Source organism: Osmia lignaria, chromosome 3, assembly GCF_051020975.1.
Source record: "Osmia lignaria lignaria isolate PbOS001 chromosome 3, iyOsmLign1, whole genome shotgun sequence".
In the NCBI taxonomy this organism is placed as follows: domain Eukaryota; kingdom Metazoa; phylum Arthropoda; class Insecta; order Hymenoptera; family Megachilidae; genus Osmia; species Osmia lignaria.
Window position 1 is genome coordinate 10237640 of NC_135034.1, and position 20809 is coordinate 10258448.

Below are 20809 nucleotides of genomic sequence, written 5' to 3' on the forward strand. Positions count from 1 at the left end.
TTTATAAATTGAAATCACCTTTTGAACATCTGTTACAATTATACGAAATTTTGTTCATACTATGAGTTTAACTATATTTTTACAATTACTATTACTTTTATTTATTTCCCCATGATTCTGAAATATAAAATGTCTTTACATCTATATTTGATGTCACGAGAGTCCATAACTGCGAAAAGACCAGTTTTCGTTCTTTTCTGCGCATTGTCGCTCTGATTGGCGATACTTCCAGCGGAAGTGGAAAGCGATTGGCGGATCGCTTTCCCCCACCATCGCTGCGTTCCCCCGCCATCTTCCAACCTGCGCGCTTAGTTATGGACTCTCGTGACATCAAGTATACTTATAATTTTCACTATCATATGTTATAAAATCATCCTACCATTTCAATTGAAAAACAAATGATGTTTTGCATCCCAAAATGGCGTATCAGGTCTTTGCTTTCTGAATAGGAAGAGCTGCTGAAATTAAATAGAAAAAAAATCGACAGGTGAGTTGCACACGGTAAAAAAAATTGCATACTTCAACTTCCAAGTTAGCAACCCTTCACTTGCGACTACGTGAGTAGCTTAAGTATTACTTCATTAAGCATAAGAGATTTGTATTCCACTCTTTTGCCGGCTGCACAATTACAGCTAATTTTAGAGCGTATTCAATATCCGACCATTGATTAATAATAACCAACGATTAAATGTTTCTTTTTATTTCCACGTAATTGTATTTTAATAAAACTGTGAAGGTTATGTTATTTAAAATAATCATTTATGAAAATGCATTCTACAAGACCGCTCTTCGAGCAATTACACATTTGCATTTCGCTTGTAAATTAAATCATGTAAAGCGGTTGCAATTATAATTTTATAAAATTTGACATGATTAGATTTAATACAAAAAGATAATATTTGTTGAACAATTCATTATATTCATCAATAACGATTTCTTTTGTAATAATTTAGGGATTGTTTCAACCTGTTTAAAATGTAGCAAAACTTATGTATGCCTAGGGTACAGACGACGAGAATCTTGTGTATGGCAGATACACTACGCTATCTGTTGAGAAACTTTTAACTTTAAATACACAACGAATATTAAAATTTGCTGCATTTTAAACAATTAATATAATTATTCACAATTATCATGACACAAAAGAATCTTTAACTACATTGTCATTGATTGTTTATATTATATCTGCACCACAATAAGACGTCCAACTAACAACCATGACCGTATATTAAGTGATGAATGCCCCGTGTAATATTGTTCCTACAATTTTCTATATGTACTAAAATGCGATAAACAGTGTACAATTTATGAAATATATAACATGTACACACAATTATTTCTATTAATTGTTCCTTTGAAATAAAAAGTTCAGGAAAATTGGAAATCTCATTTTATAGAAACATACCTTATCACTTTCATGTATCTTAGAAAGTACATTTCCAAAGCGGCAATGCTTACACATAATATAATTGCAGAAACAGTATTAACAATACTAAAATAATTATGTCTGATTATTCTGTAAAGCTGATAAAAAGGATCATACTTTCTAACTAGAACAGTAAGCGAAATCTGGAGAGATGGGCATCCCTGTTTCGTTAGACATCCCTATGGGGAACACTGCCACTATGGGAGGTTAGCTGACTAACGTAGTTCCTAGCAAGTGTTTCCCCGAACATGGCGGACGGTGCTTATTCGAATTTTCAAGGGACACAATGAGAGTGCACCGAATTTGCCGCGGTGATGTCCGTGACTAAGGGCGTGTGGTGATCCTGAGGGTGGCCGACGTGGATACCCGGGCGCCACCGTGATAGTTACGGTTACATGCGTGCCGGCGTGTCGTCGTCCTGACTTCAGGGGATAGGGTTTTACCGCGCCGCGATTGTGTGTCTCGGAGCGACGAACCGTGGCGGGGCCCCCATGGTTGTAAATGGCTGACGGGAATCGGAAAATGAGGCCCGAACGTCGCGCGTGATTCCACGGCTAAGACGCTGAGGTACGATATAAGAAGGTGCTTGGAGATCGAACGATATTCGCGCGGTCTTCTGTCCTAAAAACACCACCACCGGGTCCAAGCACCGCCCGGTGCTAGGAGCTGTCCCGGGGGTTGCTCGTGTCTACCGTATCGCCCAGTGTCTTCGTCAAATTGTGATCCGACTATAGGGCTCGCATTCCCTCGATCAGCAATAAATTTCATTTCAGTTCGATACTTGTCATCGGAAGTTAAATCTTCTCGAATTATGTATCTCCCGCTCGTACGCGATGTTTCGTCTTGTTTTAAAACATGATTTGTAGGTGTTCTCGTTTGTTAACGAGAATGTAAACGCGCGGACTGCTTTTCAATGAGATACCGATCATGTGGTCGTTATTTGTTTCGCAGGTTTTCGCGATACTTTTTCGATTCTTGTAACGTACTTATCGCCACTTGTAATGGATGTAAATGAATGATTTGGGCTGACGACCATCTATTTTACACATTTGCGTGGACCAAGCATTATGTGTACATGCATGTAAGATTTGCTTTCCTTTCGGATTTCAACAAACATTTTTCATACAAATTTATTCTACTAACATGATCTAAAAATCAAAATATTTATTCTTTACTGAATGTAATTGTTACTTTTATAAAACATGTACAATGTTGCTTGTTAGAATGCAATCTATTTCATGAAAACCTAACTGTAAATATATGCTTTATAATTTTGTAACCAATTGATACCTTAACATGAGTATGTAAGGCAATCGTAATAAAGTTATGTGTAACTCATTAATCCTAGTGTTCAGTTTCAAAGCATAATAAGTTTATGATATTATATTATAATTTCCTATGATTTCTTTTTATATAGATGAAAATTGATATTAGATAATTTAGAAATTGATGTTTGTTACATAAAATGTTTCTGAATACAATGAAGCTGTGTTTTTAATAATTCAGTCAAGCAAAACAATGGTATTTAATTTTATGTTGCTTAAATTTACCTCAGCTATAAGTGATATACATGTTAATATGTATTTGTTATTGTTTTGTGAAATTATAGAAACAGGGTAGAAAATGTCAGAGCCAGAAGAAAGTCTGGCAGCGCCGGATAGCACTACGAGGGAACAAAAGTTGGGTTTCTCTCATGGAGATGATGTTCTTCTTCAACATAAGGATGGCAAATATTACCTTGGAACAATTGTTGAGGTGCACTTGCATAATACTTTTAAAACTACTTGCATCCTTTCAATTTCTTATTGCATTGTAACAATATCATATCTTGTAATCAACAATAAAATATCTTCACGCGCTAAATGTTTTATGTATGTACATGTACATATAGGTGGATTTGGCAAGGGAAAAATGCCTTGTCAAATTTATGGACAACACCTCTGCATGGTCTTCAGTTAAGGAGCTGACAAAGCTGTCAATACCAGATTCTGATGTTATGTGCGTTCTTTGTAAAAAATCTCAGCCCAAGACTGATAATGACATTATTGTTTGTGACAAATGTGGTCGTGGTTATCATCAACTTTGTCATCAGGTAACAAGATTTAATTTTTGTTGAAGGGAATACTGTTTCATTTATGACTAATTGTGTTATAAAATAAGTAAACCCAACATATATGTTTGTAGCCTCAGATATCAAAGGAAGAAACAGCAGCTGAGGCACATTGGATATGTAAAAGATGTGTAGATAGTCAACCACGGGCACGCGAAGTTGTAGAACCAAAAACTTCTATGGTAAAGGCAAGTATAAGAAAAGTTTGCAGTGGAAGGGACCAACCTCAGCCGCCACCAGATGACATGACAAAATTGCCGTATGATGTAAATATCTTAGTTTTGTCAAATATATTATTCTACTGATAAATATATTTCGAATCCGAGAAAGTTAACGTGAACATTGTTTATTACAGCCTAATATGCTAAATTGGGATGCGCATCATAGAGTAAATGCTGAACAAATTTATTGTTATTGTGGATTAAATGGTGAATGGTATACACAAATGTTGCAATGTGCTCGTTGCAAGCAGTGGTTTCATGAAAAATGCGTCAGTTGTTTAACTTATCCTTTATACAGTGGAGACAGGTAAGAACAATTAACCGATAGAGACTAATTTATATTTGCAGTATCGTCAATTTTAAAGTGTATTTTATAATCGTTAATATTTATAGGTTTTACGTATTTGTTTGTTCAATGTGCAATTATGGTAAAGAATTCGTACGGCGGCTAGAATTAAAATGGATAGATCTGGTGCACCTGATGTTGTACAATCTGACTGTTTACAATGCTAAAAAGTATTATGATTTAGACACTGTTATTATACCTTATGCCAATGATAACTGGAATACTTTACAGCTTCCGCCACGGGTAAGGGTCTTTAATGAATATTTAAAATGTGAAACTTAAAATACTTTCACTTATTAAAAGTTCTATGAATTAGACTTTCTACAAGTATGCATATGTATTTACTTTATTGTTAGATCAGGGATGTCAGTGCTCAAATACGCAGAGAATCTATACTAGCAATATTGACAAATAATAGAAACAGATTCAAGTGTGGCAGAGAAATAAAGAAACGTACTACAATATGGGGTCTTAGAGTTAGGTTACCACCACCATGTCCAATTGTTCATCTTCCAGTAACTGGTGTAATTGATGATTCCGTATTACGTAGATGTTGGGGGGCTAATAAGAGACTGGGATATCTTCCTCCGCCTACAGGGTTAGTTACTAAAGTATTAATCAAACGTGTATTAGCAAAACTAATATTTCAGTCAAATTACTCGTCTGTACAACAGTTAGAAAGAAATTGTATTGTTTCAGGCCGATATCTTTACCAGAAAGTACAAAACAATTGACTGCATTAAAACAAAGCACGGCAGAAAATTTAGAAATCCCCGTAAACCCATCAGATGTAGTAATGCGTGGAACAATATATCAGAATTCAGAAGCAGAACAAAGTTCGTGTCCAAGTCCAAGCCCACCAAATCAATCTACGCAATCTCTAAGAGAAAGGTAAATAACATTTTATCGGGTGAAACTTGTTTCGTAATACAAACGATTTTCCTGTACTGTTATTTTCAATTTAATACAGGTATAGCGGAGGTGGTTTTGTGAAGAAATCATTCCCATTCCCCAAGCTCAGTTTACAAAGAAGAAGACGCTTAATGGCGTTAGGTAGTTCGCGCGAAAGAATGTTGCGAAAACACAAGAAAAGAGAGAAAAGCGATGGCCCTTTAAGCAAGGCTCAGGGCGTTCGAGAAGCTAGATACAGGAAAGCTAGGAAGCTACTGAAGAACGCTATAGCGAAGGTTAGCACGAAGGTAGAAAAAAATACCATAACGCCTTATACTATATTCACGTAAGCGTAATACAATCCCAGTTCTCGATTATATTTTGCAGAGTAAGTCTCGAAACTCGGAAACGTCTGATTTACCACCAACGCCTCCAACTTCAGTTTCCGGTCCTCCTACACCACCTGCCACAACTTCAGGTATATCTGAACTATCCGTGCCTAGTTCCGTGGAATTGATGCATCCTCTACCACCGTCGACACCCGCTGACACTAGCGGGGATGAAACGAGTTCGAGAGGAACATTGGATTCTTTCATTCCACCGCCCAAAGACTTTGAAGGCAAGAATAATCCATTCAGAAATCTCAGTGATCTATTGGGTGCATCTGGCAATCTAAATCAGTCGAATTTAAGTACTCCGTCACCGTACAATCAATGCCCGATCACATTACCTCTACCGCTCACACCAGTTATATCACAACCACCGGTAGTACGGCCCGCCAAAAGGCAGTTATCGGAGAAAGACATTATCATAGACAGAAACGGGCAGGTTAAACGTAGACGACAACATCGGAGAGGTCGGCCGTCCCAACAACAAATACAGCAACAGTACCAGCATACTGCTAGTAAGACGGCGACCATTTTACCGGCGCGTAATAGCGAAGTTAAAAGTGAGTTTGCAAGGAATTTAAGAAGTTCATTTAACGGTGCCTCAAGCAGTGCTAGTAGTCAAATTGGAAATTGTGTTGATTATGCCTTAAACGGGAGGAGACTGAGACAACGTCAGAGCAATGACAAACAGCCGGCTCCGGATTTGCAAGCGCAAAAGAAAGGTAGCGTACCTACATCTCCAAAGTGTTCACCCGTCAAACAAAGTGCACCCGACATATCCATTGATGACCTAAAGTCATCGGTGAACATATATTTCGGAGCGGCGAATAGAATAGCCGCCGGTGAAAAGTTTGTCATCAGAGCAAAGAGGATAGGATCGAACGGTCAGACTCAATACCTAATCGAGTGGGAGGGACTTAATACTTAACAATGAATTCGTTTACGATCCGAAGAAACTCATTGCGAACGTATACAATGTTTTCGTTGGCATCGAGCAAAAACAGCATTCGACTGCTAATTAGTTTCTTCCGTTTTTTTTCTCCCTTCATATATTTTCTTTTCTTTTTGTTTTTGAACCTCGGTGTTTCAAACGAACGACTTAGTGACAAATTGATCCGTGTCACATGCACTGCCATTCGTTACATATGTTTTATATAATAAGTATGTATTAATTGGTGTACGATGTACGACTGTTCTTGCAAATGTAAACTTGTTTCGTTCATTGACAAAGTGATATTCGTACGAAAACACCGTATTCCAATAGAACAAACTTCATTGCTGGCCAATGAATTTGTTTAGCCACTTTTTATTTTTGAAACAGCATCCGGTTAGTTTCGCTTTGCACGTCAAAAAAGAAAACAAAAAAAAGAAGAAACACTTTTCCACGGATTTGATTTACATTCAAAATGTACCGTCCATAATTACCTTCGACGCGTCAAATTCAATTAACGTTTGTACGTCTATTTTACTACGAAGCAGCTAGTAGCGCACGTGTAAAGGAAACACATTTACAAGAACAATCAGGTACATTGCTTATGAAGTGTAAATATTGTAGCATAGTAGGTTTCGCAGAAAAATCGATGAATGTAAGACGAGTTTAATCGCAAATGAAGAACATAGAAAATGGACTCGTTTGCGCCGGTTTTACATTCATTAGAGATTGGCCAATCGCTCCTTATGAGCTGCGGAGCAGACCATGATCACGACGAGAGAAGAAAAAAAAAAAGCGAATTGAAATTGACTGTTGTTCCTCTCACTTGAGCTAACGTACTAGCGAACGTGTTAGTGCTTAGTTTTTACAGAGTAAAGCAGAGTAAGAAAAGAGAGAAAAAAAAAAAATTGAAACAAAGAGCAGACATGGTGCAAAGGTTATTTTTCAATACAATCGTAGAGATAGACATCCGCTTCTGTAACTCGATCGTCTCGTACTGTTTTCTCGCATCATCTTCGCGACAATACGAACAAGAATCATATGCGATGATTACTGCCATGGCTGCATCATTTTATTTTATGCTTGTATCGTGATACTTAACATCGATAATGATCCTAAGTATTTATACATATTCAAGAATTCCATCAAACGGTTCGAGACGATCAAGATACGGTTCTAGCATTGCTCATTATTATACAAGACTAAGGGGAAAAGAACACGAATACACACATACACTCCTATTTCGTACAATATAACAAAAGCTAAACACGTAAGTGATTGGCCAAAATTATCTGTGCAAAGATTTAACGACGACTTTGTACAATTCTCTACGCGGATTTTTCAAGCGGGAGATCATTTCCGAACTCGTAGCGAATCTTAACGAATTGTTCTTGTTAATTATTAAAAGAAAAAAGCGCGCGTACGACGCGAAATGAATTTTGTAAAATTTACATGGTCAGTAGCAAGAATTCTTGAAACGATATTTCTTTAATTTAATAACTATGCTGCACAGAATTTGGGGTCAGAACTTACTAATTAGTATACTATAAAAACCGCAGGAAAACTAGAAATATTCCTCGTTAAAGTCTCCGATTGAAAGAGTTTATTTTAAAAAATTGTGCTCGATTCTTGAAAAGGAAAAAAATCGAGGCTCCCTTATTTTATCTGTCTTTCTTTCGGATACCAAAAATAGTCTTCTTATATTCTTTCTACTCTTTTGTTTAATAATTTATTAGCGAAAAACGAAGGTCGTACGAGTTTGTTCCCTTAAACATCAGGATATAAAAAATCCGCGAGTCATTCATTGCTTAGACAGACTTACCTAAGATAGGTATTTTTTTTAAGCGCTAATTTATTTAATCTACTTACACGTAACTATCATTTTGCGCATTGTGACTCCTTTAGAGAGATCATTATAGCTCAGCAACACAGCGATGGCAATCTTCGAATCACACGTACAAGAATCTTTTTGCCAACTAAACAGTCGCTCATTATTCTTATACCGTTTCTACATTCTTTTCTCTTGTTTATCATTATTCGCGAGAAAACGTTCTTTATTTGATCGTCTTCGAAAGATGTGTTCAAGTGTGTTCAAGTTGTAACCGGTGTTAATTGTGCGAAATTTAATAAACACGATCGAGTAACTAGCGAATTACTAGTTAGTCTGACGAGTACCCTTTCAATTACTAATTGGATTACGTACAAATTATTCCACAATATAAAATCAGAATCTATTCGGTAGCCTTATTTTTAATATAGGAAAAAAAAAATGTAAAATCAAAAGATTCGTAGATGTATCAAACCTACAAAAAATTAGATCTCCACCCTGAATAATAAATTATTAATTGAGAGGGTACGAATGTTTTAATGAGAGATACTCAATAGCATGAATTATTTGTTCAGAAAAAGTGCATCGCAAAGAGCGGGACAACGTTACTCTCTAAAGGAACGTAAATAGGTAATTATTGGACGAGAATACACTGCCAAACATCTTTTAAGTTATAATTTAATAAACAAACGTTAGACAATATACTGCGCTATGATACTTCGATTAATTTTTAATCGAACGAACGTACAGTATGGAGTAGGGTAGGCTTCCTTAGGGTAAATGGCATTACAAGGAAAGCAGAAATTCTCAAAACCTTGAAAGTGATATAGAAAAAGAAATAACAATTTTTAATTATTAAATTTCATAAAATTTAGTGTGCGAATGACTGAGGAGGAGGAGGAGGAAGCCTTCGAGCGGTGGGAGGACCTCCGGACATCGTTATTTTCCCTGAGGAAATCTACTTTGCTCAATGCTGTACGTGTATTTAGTTTCTTTTATTATTATTATTATTATTATTATTATTACTATTGTAATATTATTAGTAATTTGTTTTTCGTTCTTTCGTCCTCTTGTCACGCGAAGAATATTGTAAATGGCGAACTCGAGTACAATCTAAGAAAGTCGTTTTCGTAGAAGCTGTTATTTTTTTTCAGCGACTAAAGTAAGCGTATTAAAGTGGTCAACGAATATAGAAAAGCGGCGATGTTTCGTGTATTTTTCGTACGAAACGAATGAATTCCATCCCCCATAATTTTTTTTGTTCTCTCTGTCTCGATCAACATTGTGAAAAAAAAAACCTCGTGATCGTTTTATGTATTGTTTATTAAGTAAGTTAAGAGAGGACGATTAGAAAACGACGCACTTGCATCGTATTAACCAAGTTAATGCAAGGTATATTAATTTTAATGAAGCGTTGCGTCGTTTCGCACTTGTATTGTTAAACGATTTCTATACTATCTATTTTTTTTTTTTATTATTATTATTTTTCTTGTTATATTCTCGCGGTCTACCTTGTAAGCTCTACGAATGCGATTGTTTTCCTTTTCGTATTACGGTGATCTGATTTCGTTGAAGTTTCCTTCTTTGCGCTCGATCTGAACCGAATTGAGCAAAGGAAGCAAGGGATTAATAAGAATTTCGTAACTAATTTAATTTTTATGTATAAATGAGAAGGTAGAAATTACAGTGGTGTAAATCATCTAATTTTATTAGGTATAATTGCAAGATATTTCAAAAATTTTAGGTCTAATGTTTGAAAGCTTCTCCGAAAGAAATTTCTAATCTCTACTTTAATTTTTAGTACTCATTGATTCGGTTCAGATTGTAAGATCGATCACATACGGTTCGAATGCGACAGGGGAAGAACGAAATCATTGAAAACCGTTGCGAACACAATCCACTGTACAAAGCCAGCGTAGACGCTAAATGAAGCGGATAATTACGCTCGCTATGAGCGTACGCGCGAGAAAAAACCCTTTCGCGCGAGGAAACGCGAATTAAGACTTTGTCAATTTGAAAGTTTATTTACCTTTTCCAAAATATTTACAATTTTGATCTGTTCCTAATTTTAGTAATCAACCCTTGTTTCGTAGGGTTGGGTCGTGGTTGTCCCAGTCGTTGTCAGACTTAATTAATTTGTGGGTTAATTAATCCAGTTTCAAGCTTCGATACGATTTTATAATTCAAACGCACAACAATCAGTGCATCGGTATAGAATATTAATCAAAAGTTACAGGGGTTAATAAACTTATTGACTGCTCATTGACTGATAATTAATTGACAGAGCTATTGAAATGAAATTGTGCCACAACACTAATTGAAAATGAATGAATAAATTATTATAGATAGTTAGTCTCGAATGACGGATGTTCTAAGACTGACACAGCAGATGCAGGGTCATTTTTACCCATAATTAAAACTTTACTATATGCAGCTCCGAAGGCTGAATTGTGTACAAAATTTAAAATATATTTTCAATTGTAAATACTATATTTAAATCTAATAAAGTACATACCTGGAATAAGCTCTACGAATAAATTTTCTATATTTTACACATTTTATTTATAACTGAGTCAAAATGATCCTACATCCGTCATATAAGAGCTAATTATTTATTTATTACAAAATTCAAATATTAAAATATAATTGTGCTATAACGGCAAAGTTTTATTCAATTTTAATTTATTATTTAATTAAAAAAGGATGTTTATTTCATCCACGAACGATTAGTAATATGTTAATTAGTCAATTTGTCGCGCGTTTCCGGTTCGCGAAGGGTGAAACAGGAAGCTGAAGATGTACTGCCAGTATCGTATGTAAATATTCTCTCCCCCCTAGGTACACGACCCCCATCCAATTTTTTTTTGTTTTTTTTTTTTTTTTTTTTAATGCAAACATTTTACGAATACGCGAATTATTATTCTTGTGGAATAACGCGCGTTTCGAAGTGTATTTCGAAGAAAAATTATTAGCAACAAGCCAACCGACGGTACTTAGGATGGTCTATGTAAATACACGAGAGTTCTTCAAACGATTTTTATACGAGACAATTGTTCAGAATTGCCGATAATAAACACGATAATTTTTGACAAGAGGATTGTTTAATATTAAACGATCACTATGCAAATTCTGTTGGAATAGCGTTGCAGACTTTGAAAGTACACAGACAAAGGAATAAAATTAAGTCTAGATATGATTGTTTTATTCTATTGTTTCTATTTATTTTATTTACCATGAAAGTGTCAGAATAACGAAATTTTATAAAATGTTGCAAGTTGCCTTTATAATATTTAAAATACTCCTCAAAGAGAAATTTCACAGAATACAATAAAAATAGAAAAATAATAATTTCTCTGCACTGTTCAATTTCTGAAACGCTATTTCTTCAACGCGAATACCTCAAGCAACGAAAGCTCGCTAGAAATAACAGGTGCCAATGAATTGCTAATAATTTTTCTACGACGTCGAATCGCTTTGCGACCGATAATTCAATTATTGACTTAATGAGAGATCTATACGATCGAAGTAAAACAAAAAGAACGAAATTTTTGTTTCGTTTCCGAGGGATGATTATGTATGAGTGATCAACGAGAAAGTATACAAAAAATGCTAGAATGTTTGAGATTTTCGCGAGTGTGTGTGTGTGTGTGTGAGAGTTCTGTAGCCTGTAAGGATCGAGGTAGAAGAAAAGCGAAAGAAAAATGAAAAATAAAACGTAAGCGAGCGATCTTTCGATGTGTCGGTTCCTCAGGAAATTCGAACGAAGGAAAATATAAGTGGAATCGAGTTTCAATTCGAATCGGCCAGTCTGATTTTTCTCCGGGAAATTTTGTATATTAGACGAATTAACGAAGATACAAATTATTATTATATACGATTCGAGTTTTCGAATTCGTGTGTTTGGAATTTTGCGTCCGTGAAGAGGAACGAGGAGAAAAAACGCGACGATTTCTGTGTGATAATAGACCGTTTCACTCAAGGATCCCTTGATTACGTTCCCGACGAATATTTCCATTGATAAAGTTACTTGAATGACCAGAGCGAGTGAGAGAAATTGAGAATGAGGAATATTTGTATATACACCGCCTGCACTTTGTACGAATACTGCGATCGTGTCGTTGTTCAACGATCAATCTTTTTCTTTTTTTTTTGTTTCCTTTCGTCGTCTAATAAAGTGAATTCTTCATGACCTCTTCAATATACTGAGAAATTAATTTAACCCTTCCACTATTAACGGTGGTAATAATCATTTGGTATAAAATAACATTTGGACTTCAAGTAGAGAGGAAACATTATTAAAAAAAAAAAAAAAAATTAGGCATATCTGGAGTAATCTAGAAATGCACTAAATATAATTTTATTCTAATATAATGTTCTGTTTACTACAGCAATCATTGAATCGTTAAGATCTATGAGTGCTAATTTTAACATTGGTGAAGGCATCATCAAGCTCTAAGGATATATGAACTTCTTCACTAATCATCTGATCCATAATTTTTAAAAATATACCAATTTTGTTGTTAATTGTATCTTCAAGATTTGTGAATGAACTAATTTTCACAGTAGTAAATATATCACTAATATCTAAAGATATATCAATTTTACCACTGATCATTAAATCGTTAAAATTTAAGAATTCGTTGTTTTTCATTGTAATTAATATGTCCTCAGGATCTGAGGCAGTACCGATTGTCAAATTAGTAACAGTATCTTTAAACTCTATAAATATATGAACTTTTTGACTAATATTTATATCCTCAAGATTTGAGGATTCAGAATATTTTGTACTTATTGATAGACCTTCAGGATGCCAGGATGTATTAATCTTCACACTGGTAAGTGTGTTATCGAATTCTAAGAATATACTGATATTTTCATTGATTAACATTTTAAATAATTTTGTTATGAATCGATCGAATGAAATACTGTTCAGTGTGCCTTCAGGATATGAGAAGGAAACAGTCCTTGTATATAAACCGTGTGACCTCAGATCCTTGGTGAAGCTATGATGCTGTGAAATATTACATAGAATTTTTTCAAAGGACATGATTCAAGATCGAGAGTTTGTAATCAACACATTCAAATAAGAGAAATAATTTTAAACGGCACGAAAATTATTTTACTACTGCAATTATTTTGATACGTAATATTATGAAATTAATTGCAATATTAATTATTATAATAATTTCTTTTCAATTCGGTATTTTATATATACAATAAAATTATTTTCCTACCTTTACTGTTGTTTCAGCGATGTGGTGGTTTTTAAGTGTAGTTTATTAGACTGATTTCAGCAGTATTTCTGAAATATATAATTATTCATGATTATTAAAATTCCTGTATCTTTAATTACAGTTCTTAATTCGTTTTCACGTTAAAATTATAATAGACACGAAGATTGTAAACGGAGGAAAGGGGACCATCTGATGGAAAGCAATATTAAGGGTAGTTAATTTGGAAAGAGAAATAAGTACCTGACACGAGATCCTCCTCGACGATCGAACGTTGAATGATCGCCAGACGCGTGCGGATTATATTCGAGTAAACACATTCTGGTTCCCCGATTCAAAATTCCTAGAACAAGTTTATGAAGAAGGCACAACAAGCCAATTTGCTTTTCATTCTACTAGATACGCATTCTTTTCAATTAATAATATTTAAGGATTTTTATTTTAATAATGCGAACCACAAAATTTATCATTCCTTTCACAGGGATGCTGGGATGTAAGGGATGCAGGGATGTAAGAGAGCAAAGGCATGTCCAGTCTTTTTGTAGCTGCAATCACTGCTAATACCAATACGACTCCTACACACTAGCGATGGTATGCATAATCGGTAACAGTGATTAATGCAAACGTGTACTGAAAAAAATGTTATTTTTTGACAAAGCATATATGTATCTACATTAATAAATCAAGAAATATCAAAGCAAACAGTAAACAATACCTTAGAATATTATAAGTCTTTCACAATTCTTAATTTTACAAATTACACATAATTAGACGTAGAATTATAGCTAAAATATAACACAAATGCAACTTGGGTTTCCTGGCTTTAGACTTGAAACTGTAACAACTTGTTGCTTTAATAGTAACTCAAAAATGAGCCGGATGTCACTGTACGACGGTTAAAATCTCCCTTAAAATATCCTCTAATGATTTTGCATTCATTTCGCTAAAAATCATAGAGCAATTTACTTTATAGTGCTGATAGAAGCGTATACAGCTAACCACTTATTTTCTCTGCGATATTTTCATGAATAAAATGATTCTCTAAACGAAATCAGGGACCGTCTCCATAATTGCACTGCGTGTAATTAATTCAATTTCTGTCCTCTTCTTGTTTATCGTTCCCTTTTCTCCGCTGTTGCGACCGCAGCGTATGTTCGCGGAAGTTCCTCCTCCTTTGCTGGACTGATTACAAATGCATAGATCAATGCACCCGCCATTCCACCCAGAATCGGACCGATCCAATAAAGCCAATGATTATCGAACATTCCCATCACCACTGCACTGCCTAACGACCTAGCTGGATTCATTCCTGCTCCAGTTCTTGGTACCTGTTGACACAATCACACAATTAGAAATAATTACTCCTTTTATTATTTTCAAATGTTTAGAAATGAAATATCCTACGCCAACAAGATGACCAACTAAGACCGACAGTCCGATTATGAGAGGGGCAATTCCTTTGCTGTAATGTTTAGCTGGGTCGCATGCACCGCAAACGACCAGTACCAGTATCAAAGCGAGGAAAAATTCGATACCAAATCCTTGGACAGGCGTAACATCATCGGAGAGGGATACCACGCCTAGTGCACCCTCCATTCGTTCGGGAGATAATGCTCTCAACACACCAGACCCTGCTATCGCTCCTATGCATTGAGCTATCACGTACAGTAACCCTCTAATTATTGGTACCTGGAAAATTAAAAGATTTCTTACGTCGCTGAAATTCTTAAATTCCATCAATTCTAAGATTCTGAAATTCTTCTGAAATCCTAGAAATCTAAGATTTCTTACATGGCTCAAATTCTCGAATTGCTTTGAAGTTCTGGAATGAAAAAATTCTAAGATCTTCTCGTTGAATCTTGCGAAATGCAAGATATTGTATAAAGCTAAGTGATCTAGCCTTTCTAAAGGAATCCTAGTTATACTAGCGACCGTATCAGCTCATAGCTATCACAGGATGAATAAAAATCAAATTACTTTTTATCGTTCCTCTTACCTTACCAATTACCATTAAACCAAAGGTAACCGCAGGATTGACGTGGCCACCGGAAAGGTGTCCGATTCCTTGAATGGCGGCGGCTACCGTCAAGCCAAAGGCCAAGCTTATGGCAACGATGTTACCAGTGACGACCGATCCACAGCCGAAGAAGTTCAACAGCAAGGTGCCGAGGAATTCCGCTACAAGAGCTCGATAAAGGCCTGACTCCTTATCGGTAAGTTCGCCGATTCCCAGAGCTTCTTTCAAGTTCGACATCTGCGAAACGATGCCATGTAAAGATAGCTGCTGTGATCAGTGCACTTACCTATGTACCTTCAATCTGATAAAAGAAATGGCACGCTGTATTAGACGATAGCTTCTACCATAACGAACGTTCACTTTTTTCTTTCTTACAACTTCCACGGCGTCTACAAGTGAACAAATCCTTGAGTCACGCTTCATCGATGAAACAGTTTCAAAGAGTGACGGAACTTTTTATTCAATGGAAAATTGAAAATAAAGAAAAAAAAAAATTGTTTAATTTGGAAGGGCTTAAATCTCTCCCTGAGATATCTTTCGAACTAATCAATTTTCGTTCCAAGTACCTTAATACATTTTTGTAGAGAAACAATTTTTGATACGAGAGATTCCATAGTATTCAAGTTTCATTAATATTCAAAGGAAAAAGTCGATCTTTGATCCATCGTTCACTAATCGCTTTGAAAATGAAGCCAACCGATCGTTTAGCAGTTCCGTCGATTCGCGTTGGAGATTTAGATCGAGGACGCTTGTAGATATAGTAACTACGAATTATATCGGAGAAACGAAACGTTAGGTTAACGAGGGACGCATCCAGGTTGCATTATGCATGCAGATCATCGTATCCTCGACCAGTGGGGCAAACGATCCCGAACGTTTCGAATTACTTAATCATCGTCGCATGACAAGCTAATCGTCACCCACGCTGTTACGTTTCGCGTCTTTAGCGTTTAAACATCTTTGCGCAGATCTAGGTCGTTGATTCATTTTACCTCAAGAAGAATTATTAACCCCTGCTCTGACAATTTTCTGTGGCAATCAAATATAATAGCGCAAAGGAAAAAGTGGAGATACTGATGATTCAAACCTTTGCAACTCTTGACTACATCAGAATTATTATACGTATCGTGGAATTATTAAAAGATTATAGTTTACGTTGAAACCGTCCAAAAAAAAAAACGGTTCGACCGATTCAATGATGGATTTAATTCGAGTGAGATCATCCTTAATCCGAACGAAAGACGTCGACGCGACGCGGCAATTCTTCATCCCGCGCAATTTCCACGTTCCTACGCGCAATACCGTTTATAGCTCTGTCCTTTTGGCAACGTGCTTGCTTTTCTCACTTATAAGTTGCAGGTTGATTCAGAATTCTTTTCGATCCCATTGAGAGTTCAAGATCACAATTTTACTCCTCATACAGTTAATTAGTAGATACAGTACTCCTCATACATAAAAAATTGAATTAGCTCATTTTTGAAGCTTTCAATTTCCTATTTTATGATACTAGTATAGATTTGAAATGTTGGCTATGATTTGTATAAATAAATCATTGAACGTATATTTGCTAGATTGACTTGTCATCGAGCAGACATCTGGTAAGCTAAATCATACGAACGGGTGTCATTAAAAATGTTGTTTATAGCTGGCCTAGTTTTGCATACGGGTGTATGATTTTTTCGATGATGTCACTCTCTAGGATTACCTTTCCTCCCCATTCTCCGTAGTGCTTTTTTTTTTTTTTTTTGTTATCTTTCAACGATAAAATACTCGATGACACACCATCTGTTTCGGTTGTACTCGAAAATATTCGATCATGAAATCTCAATCATGTAAACTATTAGCTGATTGCATATCAAATATCGTTTGATGACATAAAAGGATCGCAGAATGGTACTTATGGCGTAGGAATTTCAACGTTACAGTGCGATGAGAAAGACAGAAGAAATTATTTTTTAAATATTTCAGGCACCTAATAGAAGTATTTCTAATTAGATATTTCTAACGGTATGGGTAATGGATTTCTATGGAAATTCCAGCATCATCCACATGTGGATGACGAGGCAGTCAACTTGTTAACCCTTGGACTGCGGAGCCTGGTTCGATCATGACCCAAATTTACAAAACGTATACAAGAATATTAATCTAAAGTTAAATGTACAATTTTTAAACGAAAGACTTTTATATGTTGTAAGAATAATTTTTAAAGAAACAGGGTAAAATTTAGAAGATGAATATAAAAGAATTTGTTACCAAGAAAGATACTGTAAAATTTGGTAAATGGGTCGAAATAGAAAGTTGAATCTTTCTAATATTTATTTATTTTATTTTTTTGATCAGTAATGTTCCGATCGGCATGTAAAAGCGACAAAAACCGGTCGATTTCACATAGTTCACTGGTTACGTCTTCTGCGAATTATCGTCGTGCACTGTACACTCTTCGACCACGATGCTCGTTATCCCTATATGGTGCAGTACAGGTGCACGATATCTCTTCTTATCTTTTCTCATCTCTTTCTCTCTTTACCCTGGTTTCTTTAATCGCGGATAAAGCGTTATTTAAACTTTTTCTCGGTGTCGTTTATTGCCATAATACGAGCACCAGTGAAGACAGGCGCGAGACAAATTTCTGTGCTCAGTGTTTTATGGTTGTCAAGCTTTTCTTGAATTAATGCAAAGAAATTGTATTTTGTTGAAAATACGAATTCATTATGGACGCGGCTTCTAGTCCGACCAGTAACCGACTTGTTCTACTTTTCAGGAGAGCTAATCGAGGCTGATTCTACTGCCACTTTGCAAACTTGTCATCAAATCGTGTTTCGAAATTTTCAGTAGTCTCTGTACGAAATAACCGGTGATGTTTGCTTAACCCATTTGTCGTTCTCAAAACTATTCTCGGAATAAACAATGTCAATTAATAGCTCACGATTCTTAATTTAGAAATTTTATTAATTCCAAAGAAGAATTTTATTTAATAGCGACATGTAAAATTCTGAAAAATTTCATTCTTGTCAGTCAGAACTTATGCAACAACCTAATATAATAGCTAGAATTGATTCTTTTAATTGCACGTTCTTCGAGTTTACATACACGACGTCCACACAGACATAAAGGTGTGCAAAGTGCATGTTGTACAATCATAGACTTTCCTAATTATCTTGAGTGAACAAACAGATCTGTTTGTTCGTGGAACATAATATTTATTTTCCATTAAAAGATCTAATTTTACTATTGCCACTTCCTGTATTATTTCTCCAATGAAATTATAATCTTAAACTATTTATTGTTTGATTATATCATAATAATAATGCAATTTTTATTTATTATATTTTATTGTAATTCTAATTATTTGAATTGCTATCGTTTCATTTTCCACAATTAATATAATAAAAAAAAAAGAAAAAGAAAAGCAAATGGAAAATGAAAATAATTATAATTATATACTTGGAAAAGAATTTCTTTTAATTTCTCTCATTGTAAGTCATGAAATTATTTTAAATTTCTAATGTCAGTCACTGATGGCTCTCGCGGTATTTAATTTGAACTTGAAAAAGAACAGAAGTCTATATGGGGGTTAAACAAAGAAACTCACCCTAGGGATGGTCCAGCTGCGTCCAGTAACGAAACAATTAAATGTACAATTTTTCTGTGATAATTTCGCTGGCGAAATCTGTCACAAGGTTTACGTTAGCAACCCTCGAAGAAGTGAACGGTCTGTTAGAGCCACTAAGCGACAACTGTTGAAGCTCTCGAGCATAGAAACCAACTGGTCTCACGTAGGTATCTAACTGCGTCTGTTCTCGTGGTCTGGTAGCCGGTACCAGAGTAGGGATATCACGGTTAAAACGAACCACGATCTCCAGGTAGCATCGTTGTTTTGTTGCACCAGCCGTACGAGACACAACACGGTGCAACTGGAATGCCAATTGTCACCTCATTATCGAATTTCTATAAATTTGAAGAAATCCAAATCTGAATATATTTCGTTAACAATAATGCATGTTCATAAAATTTCATTATCTCATTGAATTTTTTAAAATCCAAATAGGAAAATTAAAATTTAATTTAATAATACTTTTGCTGTATATTATACTACTTACACGAAATTTCGTACTGCTAAGAAATGATGAAAGTATTAATCAGTGGTAAACATTGAAGATTTCTTTTATGACACTAGGCGTGCCTATCACTCAATGATTCTGCTTTATTTTTACCATGCTCTTTGGTATATTCTCAGTCTACTACTGCTGATATTGTGATAATTAAACGTAATGAGAACAACACCAATGTCCTTCATGGGTTAACGAAGAAAATTGAAAGCAACTTTTTTACAATACCAAGGATTATGAAAGAATTGATTGAACATACTGCAATCATGTATTGTATCCATACGTTTATAGATATTATACGTCAAGTCTGACATCGATGATCGCATAAATTTATCATGTATAATACTTTCATTAATAACGTGATTTTCTTCATTTATTCTAATTTTGATACACAGGTTTTTTTTCTTCGTTAACATTTACTCGCTGGTTGATACTTGGAACTAGAAGATTCATTTTTTTCCATCTAGCAAACGGAAACATAACTCGCCAATGAGACTTCCGTGCAGAACAGCCGATGCAGAACGTTACGAGTTACGTGCTCGCGATTACTCTGAAAGAATAATTTTAATGTAATTCCAAGTTCTCTATCAAATTATTAAGAAAAAAAATCACTTTTAGAAAGATAGACATGTGTGATAGATATTCGCCAGTAAGTTTGCTCGTTAATTAAGCTCGGATTACGAGCAATTAATATCCTTGATTAATTTGTGCGACAAGTATTTTGAACTCTTGATTCAACCTCGACTTGATTTTTTCCTACGAATATCAATTTGTATTTAAACACTGACATCAAGTGCCTTTTTATTTAATAATAGAACAATAAATACAATGGTATGCAGTCAATTGAAAATATAATTGAATTTGAATTGTTTAATAACGAAATCTTGCAACTTTTAATTAATTATTTGGAAAGAAAAAAAAATAGATTGACTTAATAGTTACCTGTAAGTGAAAGTATTTTTCTTTCTTTAAAGGATAATTCAATTAACGAGCAGATTATTTATTTTGCGCTTATTAAGCAAACACAGAAATGAACATACAGGATGAATCGTTTAGTGTTACAAATTGATCGAACAGACAATTTGCACGTGAAAACGCATCGCTGCACGCCTCCGTTGATTCTCTACTTGAGGATGATTTAATTCATTCATATATCAACTTCCTTAACCAGATTAACTTGCTATGTTATGTTAATAAGACTCGAGTGGTTTGCTATAAAAAGCACATTATACGTACGTTAATCGAACGTTGCCTCTTGATAATATTGTTTTCATTATGATAACACCGTGATACGAACGCATTTCTCTACC

At 35.1% G+C, this 20809-nt stretch overlaps 2 protein-coding genes and 1 long non-coding RNA gene across 13 annotated transcripts; 1 reads left to right on the forward strand and 2 right to left on the reverse strand.

The window, feature by feature from the left end:
* Positions 1-18: 18 nt before the first annotated feature.
* On the reverse strand, positions 19-13940 carry LOC117608025 (uncharacterized). Of its 3 annotated transcripts, XR_013065217.1 has the most exons (5): positions 13829-13940; positions 13617-13716; positions 13377-13444; positions 380-458; positions 19-117 (listed from the first exon to the last, which is right to left on the reverse strand). It is a non-coding gene; the product is annotated as an uncharacterized LOC117608025 (long non-coding RNA). The 3 variants fall into 3 exon arrangements; XR_013065216.1 differs by lacking the exons at positions 19-117; positions 380-458 and adding an exon at positions 11000-13153; XR_013065215.1 differs by lacking the exons at positions 19-117; positions 380-458 and having other exon boundaries at positions 11000-13444.
* Positions 365-7232, forward strand: Pcl (polycomb protein Pcl). 8 transcript variants are annotated; one of them, XM_034332450.2, is made up of 11 exons: positions 1550-1993; positions 2378-2507; positions 3036-3181; positions 3318-3518; positions 3611-3802; positions 3892-4064; positions 4151-4346; positions 4460-4701; positions 4803-4994; positions 5074-5302; positions 5382-7232. In XM_034332450.2, exons 3-11 carry the CDS (start codon positions 3050-3052, stop codon positions 6309-6311), a joined length of 2487 nt encoding a protein of 828 aa, XP_034188341.1. In that variant the 5' UTR covers positions 1550-1993; positions 2378-2507; positions 3036-3049; the 3' UTR covers positions 6312-7232. The 8 variants fall into 8 exon arrangements, with proteins under 8 accessions (XP_034188345.1, XP_034188341.1, XP_034188344.1 ...); XM_034332453.2 differs by lacking the exon at positions 2378-2507 and adding an exon at positions 2844-2947; XM_034332448.2 differs by lacking the exon at positions 1550-1993 and adding an exon at positions 2844-2947 and having other exon boundaries at positions 2002-2507.
* A 59-nt stretch (positions 13941-13999) lies between the features above and the next one.
* LOC117608023 (aquaporin) lies at positions 14000-19327 on the reverse strand. 2 transcript variants are annotated; one of them, XM_034332470.2, is made up of 5 exons: positions 18983-19327; positions 15685-15779; positions 15370-15627; positions 14778-15062; positions 14000-14701 (listed from the first exon to the last, which is right to left on the reverse strand). In XM_034332470.2, exons 3-5 carry the CDS (start codon positions 15625-15627, stop codon positions 14486-14488), a joined length of 759 nt encoding a protein of 252 aa, XP_034188361.1. In that variant the 5' UTR covers positions 15685-15779; positions 18983-19327; the 3' UTR covers positions 14000-14485. The 2 variants fall into 2 exon arrangements, with proteins under 2 accessions (XP_034188361.1, XP_034188360.1); XM_034332469.2 differs by lacking the exon at positions 15685-15779 and having other exon boundaries at positions 18983-19319.
* Positions 19328-20809: the final 1482 nt, after the last annotated feature.